General features: G+C 42.3%; 1 protein-coding gene across 1 annotated transcript in view; it reads right to left on the reverse strand.

Moving 5' to 3' along the window:
* The window catches only part of LOC130361590 (guanylate cyclase soluble subunit beta-2-like), a 96,841-nt gene extending 85,640 nt beyond the window's left edge, over positions 1-11,201 (reverse strand). Inside the window, exons 1-2 of the mRNA XM_056564792.1 lie at positions 10,755-11,201; positions 6,208-6,281 (exon numbers count right to left, since the gene is read on the reverse strand). Coding sequence (XP_056420767.1) covers positions 6,208-6,281; positions 10,755-10,757 — 77 coding nt within the window. The 5' untranslated portion in view covers positions 10,758-11,201. The remainder of the gene's footprint in view (positions 1-6,207; positions 6,282-10,754) is intronic.
* Between the last annotated feature and the right edge of the window lie 2,648 nt (positions 11,202-13,849).

Below are 13,849 nucleotides of genomic sequence, written 5' to 3' on the forward strand. Positions count from 1 at the left end.
ACATTCGAACTCATGGCTGCAGACGTTGCATACATACCTGTATGAAAACCTTAAACTTAGCAAAACGGTCAGAAGTGTGCCATGAACCATGTCCGAGGGCATGGCTATAGAGGGCATACCCTATGATAATTGAATAAAATAAGGGAGGGTTGGGAGGATTCCGCAAAATCACATACGCCCCGTCTGTAGGTGCAGGAGGCATTATAAACACGCACCCTTTACATAATTATTAAAAGCCCAGCCTACAGGTGCAGGGGGCATATAATACTCACGCCCCTCTCAAAAATACACCCCTGTGGACTTAAGCTTGTACTCGGGGATTCACAGTCAAACTCGTGGCTGCAGACATTGCATACATATCTGTATGAAAACCTTAAACTTAACAAAGTGGTCAGAGATGTGCCATGAACTATGTCCGAGGGCACGCCTATAGAGGGCAAAAGTCAACCTAGTAGGATGAATGACAATATTCAAAATTATCATAACCAATAGCACACACACTCAGCATGAATATCACATTCCCTATACTAGACTCTGTCTCGTGTGACAGAATGAATTGCATCTGCCAACTAGCAAGCATCTGAGGCGGTACCTGTACCTGAGAAGCTGTGGTAGTCACGTCTACTCTGGAAGAAACCCAACACTGAACAGGAGCAGGCTGACATACTATCTGATGTACACCTATTAACATACTTACCAGTGATAGCACGGCAAGAGGGACACTGACAGACGCTTGTCATACATAACATGGCCCTATCCCAAAAGCTATCTAAACTGTCAGTTAAATCACAGGCAAGGACCTGACTACATTACATTTGCGCAACCCTCGTGGCTTAAGACATAACAGGTCTTTGTGCAACCCTCGTGCCTGTAGACGTGAGAGGTGTTTGTGATATCATAATGCCTGTAGACGTGACAGGTCTTTTTTCGTAACCATTGTGCCTGTAGACGTGACAGGTCTTTACATAACCAAAGTGTCTGCAAATGAGGCAGACATGACTGGTATACAACCATTTATTTATCACAACCTATTGCTCTAAGACACAACAGTAACAATAACACTGTGCATGCCCCCGTCAACGTTGCAGGCATGACAGGTAAACAACTACCTATGTGACGTCATGTGTGCTTTGAAGATGTGTCAGCTACAACAACTAAAACAATGTATCTCCCCTGCAGGCATACACCGAATGCTTCTTTGAACGGTACACTAAGCATGAAATAACTGTTATGGTTGTATGCATGGAATAATATAATAAACATAAACACGGTATAATTGCCATGACTATATACATGATGACTGCTATGAACATGAGATACATGTGATCAACAATAACTAAAAAGCATCCCCCCTGCAAATGTGACAAGCAGTATGAAACGATTTCTTGGAATAGCTGCTATGAACGTATGCACAGTATGAAAGCTGTGACATGTATTAATGTATGTACAGTAAAGGTATGAAACCCACCCAGAACTGATGCTAAGCATAATAATTGTTAGATAACTGAATGCACTGAATAACTTACAATCAAAAGCACACAAAACATGCTAATCGTATGCCCAGGATACAACATGCTAACTATATGCACAATATAAACATGCCAACCGCATGCCCAGAATGTTCTAAGCAAACGGAATGCCCAGAATAGAATATACTAACCGCAAGCATAGAAGAAAACACCCACCGTACGCACGGAACATGCTAACCTTTTGCATGGAAAAGTTCCAACGGTATGCACCGAATAAATGCTATGACGTGTACACAGGCTGAATACTGAACATATTCTCAGACTTATTCTATGATGAACCAAAACTGTTACATCCTGATATACTGAACACATACTATATTGTACTAACTGATATATCAAATAGCTACTCTAACCAAACGCAAAGAAATAAACTATAAAACATATTCACCAAAGTACTACGACTGTATATATGTATCAATGCTAGTCAAGTAGGAACGCAATGGACATACAGTACAGACCAAAAGTTTGGACACACCTTCTCACATAGTTTTCTTTATTTTCTTTTATTTTCATCAAAATTGTAGATTTACACTGAAGGCATCAAAACTATGAATTAACACGTGGAATTATAGACATAACAAAAAAGTGTGAAAATATGTCATATTGTAGGTTCTAGCCACCTTTTGCTTTGATTACTGCTTTGCACACTCTAGGCATTCTCTTGATGAGCTTCAAGAGGTAGTCACCTGAAATGGTCTTCCAACAGTCTTGAAGGAGTTCCCAGAGATGCTTAGCACTTGTTGGCCCTTTTTGCCTTCACTCTGCGGTCCAGCTCACCCCAAACCATCTTGATTGGGTTCAGGTCCGGTGACTGTGGAGGCCAGGTCATCTGGCACAGCACCCCATCACTCTCCTTCTTGGTCAAATAGCCCTTACACAGCCTGGAGGTGTGTTTGGGGTCATTGTCCTGTTGAAAAATAAATGGTGGTCCAACTAAACGCAAACCGGATGGAATAGCATGCCGCTGCAAGATGCTGTGGTAGCCATGCTGGTTCAGTATTATGCCTTCAATTTTGAATAAATCCCCAACAGTGTCACCAGCAAAGCACCCCCACACCATCACACCTCCTCCTCCACACCAGCACACCTGTGAAGTGAAAACCATTTCAGGTTACTACCTCTTGAAGCTCAACAAGAGAATGCCAAGAGTGTGCAAAGCAGTAATCAAAGCAAAAGGTGGCTACCTGCTTCTCTCCCCCTGCCTGTCCGGGGTCCTCCTGAGTCCTATCACCGCCACTGGCCCCCACCGCCGCACCGCACCCCACCGCATCGCACCCCCCCCACCGCACCACCCGGGCCCCATTGCCTCCCCCATCCCTGGTTTTATAATTAACTGTTCCTGGGGCCCGGGGTCCACTCTACATCTGGCTCCGGTGGCGTCCTCCTGAGCTGTCACTGTGCGCACTGACGGTGACGTCGCGTCACGTCACTAGTCATTGCGCACAGCGTAACGCAGCAGGAGCCAGAAGTAGCATGGACCCCGGCCCCCGGGAACAGGTAATTATAAAACCGGGGATGGGGGAGGCAATAGGGCCAGGGCGGTGCGGTGGGGGGTGCAACGTGGTGCGGTGGGGTGGGTCGCGGGGGGGGAGGTCGTGGTGCGGGGCATTATCGGCAAGGTAATTGTCGGCCAAACCGATAATCGGTCGATCCCTAGTATGTACCATACATTCTAATAGTGTATTTGCAGTATAAATACTAACGTATATGAAGAATAAACGCTATGAGTGTATGTACAGTACAATGCTATAATCGTATGAACCATACAAATGCTACCAGCGTATATGCAGTGTAACAACTAATGTATATGAATAAATGCTATGAGCGTGTATACAGTTTAAATGCTATGAGCGTATGTGAAGTATAGAACATATCTACAGAAAAAATGCTACAAACGTTTTAAGAAGAATAAATAGTACAAATGTATAAGTCGAATAAAAGCTACGAGTGTATGTGCAGTATAGATCCTATGCAGTATACAAGCTATGAGCGTATGTGCAGTATAAATGCTATTAGCATATGTTCACCATAGATGCTATGAGTGTATGTGACGCATAAATGCTATATAGCATATGTGCAGTATGAAAGCTATGAGCGTATGTGCAGTATAAACACTAAGAGCATATGTGTAGTATAAATACTATTAGCGTATGTGCAGTATAAATGCTATGAGCATATTTACAGTATAAATGCTATGAGCATATGTGAAGCATAAATGCTATGGATGTATGTGCAGTTTAAAGGCTATGAGCGTATGTGCATATGTATATATATAGTGCCATTAATAAATGTGTAATATAAATGCTAAGCGTGTAAAGACGAAAGTATTTCATACGATGAGTTCATTCATTCAGATCTAGGATGTATTACCTTAGTGTTCCCTTTATTTTTTTGAGCAGTTTATGTTAAGCGTAATTTCCACCGAGAAATTATAAGATACATTTTGAGGCAGTCACTGCCAGCCACTGAAAGAAACTGTTTACACCATAACAATAGATAATCAGCTAAAGCATACCTGTATTTTCAGGTATTTTTTTTTAGAATATTAATGGCCATTATTTAACCTGTGTATGGCGTTTTTTTTTTTTTTACCTGTTTTTCTCTCTGCAAGCTTCATCTCCAATTTCACTTTTCCCTAATTTATTGGTAACTAGTAGTAGGGCAGGGTAAGTTGGACCAACACACTCACCAGGAGATGCGGAGAAGAGTTTGTAGAGTAAGGTACCAAAAGTCCCATTGACATGAGGCTTTAGACAAAAACTCGACCTTTGCAAATAAGGGTGGATTAGGGATAATTTAACTCTCCTATTTTTAGTTGACACATAAGTAACGTGTTCCAAGCGTCATTGAAATACCTCCAGCCGTTTGGAAGTGATGTATATATAGATGATTAGCTACTATCATGCCCCCCAGTAAACTACATACACACAGAAATGGGGACCTAGCTCCTTTGTATCTCTATAGCCCACCCTCAGAAGTAGCAGCAGCAGCATAAAGGATATTACAGAGCAGTACTGAGCAGTGTATGCTGTAAATCAAGCACTTGGGTGAGATATGACATTTACTGGGACTTTTCTGTCCCATCTTTATGTTTCTCTTTGTCCCTGTCTCACTCTGCAGCTTCCTCTTTTATTCCATAGACATGTTCGTGTAGCATGAAATTGATACTTTAGTAGTGAGCTGGATTTTAGCAGTTTTTCAGAATGAACAATAAGTTTAGGAGGGGATGGAAAGGAGCCTGATAGGAGGCATTTCAATTATTACAAAGTTTCTTATATTGTACTTTGTATAATTTAAACAAAGATTGTTTACAGGTCAGTGACCATGTAACCTGACAACAGTAATACTGTCAGTTTAAAGGAGTCGTCTCATTTAGTGCTTGTTTTAAAAATATTCCCCAGAATGCCAACATTAAAACAATCAACCTTGACTTCTCTTCCACTGCTTACCCGGTGCTGCTGCAATCATTGTCCTGTCCTCCGGCCCTTGTCTTCTTCATGCTTCTAGGGGTCAACACAGTGATGTCCTGCCTCGGCCGGTGATAGCCTGAGTGGTAGTGTCATGTATTGAGCCCAGGCACCAGGAAGAAGCTTGGGCCGGGGTTCAATACAAGACACTGCCACTCAATGTGACTGTGCCAGGAGATTACTGCGGCTGTTGATAAACTGAGTGGGACTGTTAGGTGTTGACCCCTAGAAGAAGGAAGAAGAATAGAGCCAGAGGAAAGGACGGTGATTTCAGTGGCATCAGGGTAGGAAAGTCAAGGTTTAAATGAGACAACCCCATAAAGTAATTATCATTATGTAATTTTGCCAGACATCTATTTGTCCAAAAAGGTACTAAATCAACTGGCAGCAAGGAAAATAGGAAGGCTTGAATTTAAACCAAAGTAATCAATAATGGACATCACTTCCAGCAATGAGAAGCCTACCAGACTCAAAAATGTGAGCATTTTGTATACTTAAAAACTGATACAGTTTCCAATGACCCATGACAAGAACCCTAAGCATTTTCCTTAGTCCTAATAATAGCAGACAGGTGATGTTTGCTCGGTGGTTTTTTTTTTTTCTTCACAATGAAACACATACTAAAACCATTTATTTTATATAAAATTAGTTTGTTTCTAAATTATTTGATACTCACTCATTACCACCACCAATACCTCCATAACATCAGAAAACATGAAGCCCCATCAAACCCTCTATAATATCCAAAAAACCTGCACCACCACCAACTCCTCTATAACATCCAACAAACTCAAAATTTAAATAAAACACCTCCATGTGGTACAGTGCATATTAACAGTGAATATTTAGTTTACATGTACAGGCTCTAGAACCACTACAATACAGTCATTTTACTGAATAGTTAAACATTTTAGCATATAATGTTTACGTGTATAGTAATGTAAATTAGTGTGATTAAAACCTGCTGCTTATACCCAACCAATGCTGTTCCAATGCTGCTGGATCCCACTGCTGAGCGCGTCCTGGTCTCTTGTCAACACAGAATATGTCTGCTCCGCCGATTGCTACCTGAGGCTGCTGGGGGATCGGCAGCAGATAAGTACAGTTTTTTTTTTCTTTATCATCCCACCCTGCACTCTTTTAAGTGTAAAATGAGGGCTCTGAAATGCCCCTTAACTGTAAGCAGTTTACACAATATAATAATAACATACCTTAGTAAATCCCATGCCTCTTCACCATATTTCTCAATCACCAGTGACTTCAAGCAGGTATTTATAAATCCATACTGAAAGGGAGGTAAAGTGAATAGAATGGATTGAAAAGATGTATCAAAGTAGTGGAAAGTACATAGATAAACTTATACTATCCATAAACGTAATAACATGAAGCTTCTGGACCCAATGCAAAATCTGTACTAGTGGCTTCTTATATGCCTTTGGGTTCTCTGAAACACTGAAGCAACTCTTACCTCTGCCTTTCCTATAGCTAGTCCCCTGTGTAAATCATGGCTTTGCTTAAAGGAGTACTGAAGTCTTAGACACTTATCCCCTATCCGTGTCTGATCACGGGGGATCCGACCACTGGGACCCCCTGCGATCTCCCGTTCGGGGACCCAGCATTCCTGAGGCTCTGCAAAGCTACTGCACAAGTCATTGACCTCACTGAGATCAACGACACACCCCCTCCATACAGCTCTATGGCAGAGGCGGGGATGAACGAACGCTGCATCTCCACCTCCCTCATAGAGATACATTGAGGGGGCATGTCAGCTGTGGCGTCATGCTATGCCTGACACGCCTCCTTTAATGGAGAACCCTGGCAGAGCCCTGGCCCTGTACAGGAGATCGCAGGGGGTCCCAGCGTTTGGACACCCTGCGATCAGAACCTTATCCCCTATACACAGGCTATAGATCTCCTTTAATGAAAAGAACAGATATATTTTTAGATGATGTTCTTTTTAATGATAACTCATTTGTTTCTCTGCTTTTGAAGGTGTATAGCATATCATGTAGAACAAACAAACGATGATCCAGCACTTGCAAAAACAAAATAGCTTTATTGAAGGTCACTGGACATGGATAAAACCAACCATATCATCAGACATGTTTTGAGGGCATGCGCTCTTCTTCAGTGATCACCGAAGAAGAGCGCATGCACTCGAAACGTGTCTGATGATATGGTTGGTTTTATCCGTGTCCAGTGACCTTCAATAAAGCTATTTAGTTTTTGCAAATGCTGGATCATCGTTTGTTTGTTCTGCATTGGAATGTCCTGCCGGGCATAGATCTGAGCACTGCTACGTGGTGGTGAGCTGGAGCCCCTTTGTTTGTTGTTCGTATAGCACATCATGTAACAGAAAAGAATACAATTTGTTTCCTGGTACAAAGGCAGGATCAGCATTAAAGAATTGCCTAGGGCCTGAAGCCTTTAGACCCGTGTGTATGCATATATTATTAGTATGGTAGTAAAATTAATTTTAATTTGACAATATAATGGGCTATCATAAAGGCAATGTTGAACTGTTTTATTGGTGAACTGTATGGCGGTATAATTTTCACACTATGTGATGATATTTGTGCATCATATCGTATATAACGTGCACTGTATCAAGGTATTATTTCAGGCATTTCATGATGGTACTATTAAGTAATACATTTCAGTATTACTTGGACTAGATTTATCAATGAAAATTGCAGGACCTATACTCATGTAATTCTTTAAAACCCTAGAAATGCCTTTTCTCCAGTACAGCCTACGTTGTGCCAAAAACTCTGGGGTTATTATATTCCTGAAAATAAACTGATTCAATACAGATAAGGCTGGCTTCACACCACATTTTTGCAATACAGTTCCCATATACATTTTCAATGTGAAAACCGTATGTAACCGTATTGAAAACAGTATGCCAAAAGATGCATCAGGTTGTGTCCGTTTTGCATCCTGTACAGTTTTGTCAGTTTTTCTTCCCATACCCAAAACTGTAGCCTACGACGATTTTTGGTCCGGGTGAAAAAGCATATTGTAATGTATACGTTTTTTTTGTAACATGTAACATGAACCGTACAGAACCGTATGTGCGTACAGTTCCAGGACCTATACTCATGTAATTCTTTAAAACCCTAGAAATGCCTTTTCTCCAGTACAGCCTACGTTGTGCAAAAAACTCTGGGGTTATTATAATATAAACTGATTCGATACAGATAAGGCTGGGTTCACACCTCATTTTTGCTATACAGTTCCCGTATACATTTTCAATGTGAAAACCCTACGGAACCATATTGAAAACCGTATGCAAAGATGCATCAGGTTGTGTCCGTTTTGCATCCTGTACAGTTTTGTCAGTTTTTTTTTTCCTGTACCCAAAACTGTAGCCTAACATGGTTTTTGGTCCAGGTGAAAAACTGTATTGTAATGTATATGTTTTTTTTTTAACATGTAACATGAACCGTACAGAATGGTACCATATGGTTTTTGACTTTGCACAGTTTTTATCTTGGAATTTCAATCAAACAAGTGAAACTTTATTCATAATGGGGTGAAAAGTTAAAAATGTATATGGTTTTTTATTTGAAAAAGGGATGCAACCGGACATCATTTTTCAAACCATATAAGGATTAAAATTTGTACACCCGTTTTGATACAGTTTGGTCAGGTTTTGACAAATCCGTTTTTTATCATAAACCTGATACGGGAAATGTATTGCAAAAACGTGGTGTGAAACCGGCCTATCATTCATTAATATATTCTTTAAGGGTGCATTCACACCACGTTTTTGCAATACAGTTCCCGTATATGTTTTCTATGTGAAAACCGTATGGAACCATATTGAAAACCATATGCCAAAAGATGAATCAGGTTGTGCTGTTCTGCATCCCGTACGGTCTTATCAGTTTTTTTCTAGTACCCAAAACCCTAGTCTACCACGGTTTTTGGTCCGGGTGAAAAACTGTATTAAATCTTATACGTTTTTTTTAAACATGGGAGTCAATGGGAACCGTACAGAACATTATGTGCATCCGGTTCCATCCAGTTTTCACCATATGGTTTTTGACTTTGCACTGTTTTTTGTCTTGGAATTTCAATCAAACAAGTAAAACTTTATTCATAATGGAGTGAAAAGTTAAAAATGTATACTTTTTTTCTTAAAAAACGGATGCAACCGGACATAATTTTTTAAACCGTATACAGTTTTTAACTGTATACGGGTTAAAATTTGTATACACGTTTTCATACAGTTTAGTCCGGTTTTGAGGAATCACTTTTTCATCAAAAACCTGATACGGGAACTGTATTGCAAAAACGTGGTGTGAATGCACCCTAAGATGGCTTCAATGGAATCTTTTTTATGTAAAGCAGCTGGAAGTGCGTAGCTGACTTCAATTATCTAGTGCTAGAAGCCAAGTCAAGCAGTGAGGACGGCCATCTCCTGAGATCAATACCTAGTCAATGATTTTAATGGACTTCCTACAATTAGCCGAAACGCGTCTTGCGTGATTGTAATAAGCTATATCACTAATAAACACAAATAAGCATTGAAGAGGCTGGTGCCGGGATCTTCTTTCATCCGATATTATAAGTCAACCTAGAAAATATATGACCAAGAGGCCGGCGTGTGTTTACTCTCAATGGAGCAGTCGTAGGGAGTTCGTGTACTGCTGTGCTTTAGTCAGGTGCTAGACTGAGACCAGAAATGCGTATCATATATATTTCAATATCCAATATAAATCTTACGTTTTTTACTCACCCTGGACACATCTGAGAATGTTGTGGGGGACTTTCACAATTTTCAAGTGCCAAACAGTGTAAAATTGCAGAACCACTGCAGGCACACACAACTTTTACAGTTCTGTAACTCACTTCATTGCCATTGGATATGCCATATTGAACTAATACCGTAGCTACCCATATTTGAAACTTTAGGAGCTAAGGAACCCCTTTTACTTGCATATGTGGTCATATTATGCAGCCAATAATGCACTAGTTATATAACATGTTCTTATAGAAGGCAGAGATTTCGAAGCCTCAGTCCTCATGTCAAACACATAGATGTATAAAGAAGGTGTATTGGAACATATAGAGCAGTGAAGTGTTCAGTAGTTCAGTATATATGATACAATAGGACAGTGTTTCCCAACTAGGGTGCCTCCAGCGGTTGCAAAACTACAACTCCCAGCATGCCCGGACAGCCTTTGGCTGTCCGGGCATGCTGGGAGTTGTAGTTATGCAACAGCTGGAGTCACCCTGGTTGGGAAACACTGCAATAGGACATCACTAAATTAGCTTTTTCTTAAAATTCACATGGTCTGGCAAAAAACATGTTCAAGCAATACCTTAAAATAACATCATGGTACTATATGGACTATTTATCTTATAATATTTAATGATTTATCATGCAGCCAGCTATGTAATGTACGCGCATTATATAAATGAGACTTATGTGTATATTATATGTATCGCAGAGCTCAGTTCCACCTTTGGCACAAATTATTTCAGGAAGGATGTATTGTTATTGAGGTTTTCTATAGGAGCCATAGACAACAGGAACAATGTACATTTCCCACTCCATGGTAGAAAGCACAGACCAGTGTTTCCCAACCAGGGTGCCTCCAGCTGTTACAAATCTACAACTCCCAGCATGCCCGAACAGCCAAAGGCTGTCCAGGCATGCTGGGAGTTGTAGTTTTGCAACAATTGGAGGCACACTGGTTGGGAAACAATGGCACAGACACTGACAAGACCTCACATTCCCATAACTTACCATTTCTGCTCTGATATCACGTTCACTTAATGAAGCCAAATTGCAGACGCTGGGTTATTGCTGATAAAAAGCCTTAGCTTTGTACTTGGCATAAAGTTATAGTCATTTGTTGGTAAACACGCAGCATGAAATCCCCATTGGAAATAGAGAAAAGCTCCAAATAATCGTAGTTGTTGTGAAAACAGATAAATAGGACACCAGAATAGTAGCGATGATGCCCTTTAACATCTCCTCAGAAGAAGCAAGATGGGCACCTTGTGTGCTGGTGGATGCATTGCTTTGTCTGTTTTCCAGACTGAACTTCCACAGTCTTGTAACATTCCTCAGCCTTGGCGAAGAATCCAGACAGGTGAAGAAGCTTTGGTGGCTGCTGCTGTCTCCTCAGTCAGTGTTGTTGGTGCTGTCCCCTCTGTGTCCCCCTCAGTCAGTGTTGTTGGTGCTGTCCCCTCTGTGTCCACCTCAGTCAGTGTTGTTGGTGCTGTCCCCTCTGTGTCCCCCTCAGTCAGTGTTGTTGGTGCTGTCCCCTCTGTGTCCCCCTCAGTCAGTGTTGCTGGTGCTGTCCCCTCTGTGTCCCCCTCAGTCAGTGTTGTTGGTGCTGTCCCCTCTGTGTCCCCCTCAGTCCGTGTTGCTGGTGCTGTCCCCTCTGTGTCCCCCTCAGTCAGTGTTGTTGGTGCTGTCCCCTCTGTGTCCACCTCAGTCAGTGTTGTTGGTGCTGTCCCCTCTGTGTCCCCCTCAGTCAGTGTTGCTGCTGACCCCTCTGTATCTCCCTCAGTCAGTGTTGTTGGTGCTGTCCCCTCTGTGTCCCCCTCAGTCAGTGTTGCTGCTGACCCCTCTGTATCTCCCTCAGTCAGTGTTGTTGGTGCTGTCCCCTCTGTGTCCACCTCAGTCAGTGTTGTTGGTGCTGTCCCCTCTGTATCTCCCTCAGTCAGTGTTGCTGCTGACCCCCTCAGCCAGTGTTGCTGCTGACCCCTCTGTATATCCCTCAGTCAGTGTTGCTGCTGTCCCCTCTGTGCTCCCCTCAGTCAGTGTTGTTGGTGCTGTCCCCTCTGTGTCCCCCTCAGTCAGTGTTGCTGCTGTCCCCTCTGTATCTCCCTCTTCCCCTGTAAGGCCCCACTCTCGCACTATTAAGTCCCTTCTTGGCAAGTGTTACTCGCCCTAAAAGAGCGTCCCCACACAGGAACCTCTCCCTATTTCCACCTAAAAACACAGTCAGTGTTGCTGATGTCCACTCTGTGTCCCCCTCAGTCAGTGTTGTTGCTGCTGTTCCCTCTGTATTCCTCTCAGTCAGTGTTGCTGGTGCGATCCCCTCTGTGTCCCCCTCAGTAAGTGTTGTTGGTGCTGTCTCCTCAGTAAGTGTTGTTGGTGCTGTCTCCTCAGTAAGTGTTGTTGGTGCTGTCTCCTCAGTCAGTGTTGTTGGTGCTGTCTCCTCAGTCAGTGTTGTTGGTGCTGTCTCCTCAGTCAGTGTTGTTGGTGCTGTCTCCTCAGTCAGTCTTGTTGGTGCTGTCTACTCAGTCAGTCTTGTTGGTGCTGTCTCCTCAGTCAGTCTTGTTGGTGCTGTCTACTCAGTCAGTGTTGTTGGTGCTGTCTCCTCAGTAAGTGTTGTTGGTGCTGTCTCCTCAGTCAGTGTTGTTGGTGCTGTCTCCTCAGTCAGTGTTGTTGGTGCTGTCTCCTAAGTCAGTGTTGTTGGTGCTGTCTCCTCAGTCAGTGTTGTTGGTGCTGTCTCCTCAGTCAGTGTTGTTGGTGCTGTCTCCTCAGTCAGTGTTGTTGGTGCTGTCTCCTCAGTCAGTGTTGTTGGTGCTGTCTCCTCAGTCAGTCTTGTTGGTGCTGTCTCCTCAGTCAGTCTTGTTGGTGCTGTCTCCTCAGTCAGTCTTGTTGGTGCTGTCCACAGCTCATGGTGCTGAAATCCTCCAGTCTTGTGCTCTGTGCACGTTTCCCCAGTCTGCTGCCCAGGCACATCCTGATCCAGTGTCTGAGCCGATGAAATATCCCCTTCACGGTTAGGGGCTTGATTCACATCCAAGCCATTTATGCAAGTCACAGTCTGCTGGAGAGCTCCTGACAAATGGATAATGTATTCCATTCCCGAGTCTCCTTTCTCTGGCAATTGTAATCACAGACACTAATAATAATGTATTTCTATGGGCTCTGGCAGTCAGGGTACTGGAATGATTAGGAGACATGACAAAGCCCATAACTATAAATAGTATGCATGGATTTTATGTGCATGGTATGTAATAAATGTAAAGAATCAAGAAAACTGTTTCCCGGGGTTACTTTCTTCTGTTGCAGAACTAGAAGTTCCAGCATGCTTTACAGATCTATATAGCATGGGCTAGAAAGCGAGCATCCTTATTAATACTGGCCCGAATTGTTTTATGGACCTAAAAGACTATTTTGTACCAGCTGAGACAGTTACGTTACATGCTTGTAAATCAGATGTATATATAATATGGCTGTGATGAGCTTCAGCTCTGCTGGTGGGTTGCAGTGAAATTGCATATAGCCAGGTAATTTGTTGTTCTGGCAATAGACGGATGCAGTTGATGAGGTCACCTTGGTAGGAGAGATAAACAATCATGACTTGTGAATGTCAATTGTAAATTCCTAGATAGTCTCTCAAGGTTATTCAATTCAAGGAAAATTGCTAGTTGTGCAGCGGTGGGTATTTTATGGTTTCTGCTTTAGTAAATCATGCGCAGGTTTTATGGTATCATCAGCATTTCGGCCATTCTGCAGAGTGCAGGACAAAAAAGCAGCCAAGGACATAGACAATATATAAGGTATCCATAATAAGCCATGGCTGGAAGAACTGGGAAGGGGTAGTAGAGTAGGGGGCCACCTGTGGTCTTTAATTGTATTACCTTTCATTTTATCTCAAGAGCACGAAAGGCTGATAATGCTTTATGACACAATAAAGATGCTAAAAAAAAAAAAAAAGCACAGTAATTCAGCTCACTCCAGGTCCACGTCACGGCAGGCGATGAGCCACACCAAGCATAAATCCTATATAAGAAGTAGCCAGCGTGGAAAATTCAAGGAGTCTCATCTACTGGATTAAAATGTCAGACATGTGTATCGCGAACCTGGTTCACCAT

This window comes from Hyla sarda, chromosome 3 (genome assembly GCF_029499605.1).
Source record: "Hyla sarda isolate aHylSar1 chromosome 3, aHylSar1.hap1, whole genome shotgun sequence".
Classification (NCBI taxonomy): Eukaryota; Metazoa; Chordata; class Amphibia; order Anura; family Hylidae; genus Hyla; species Hyla sarda.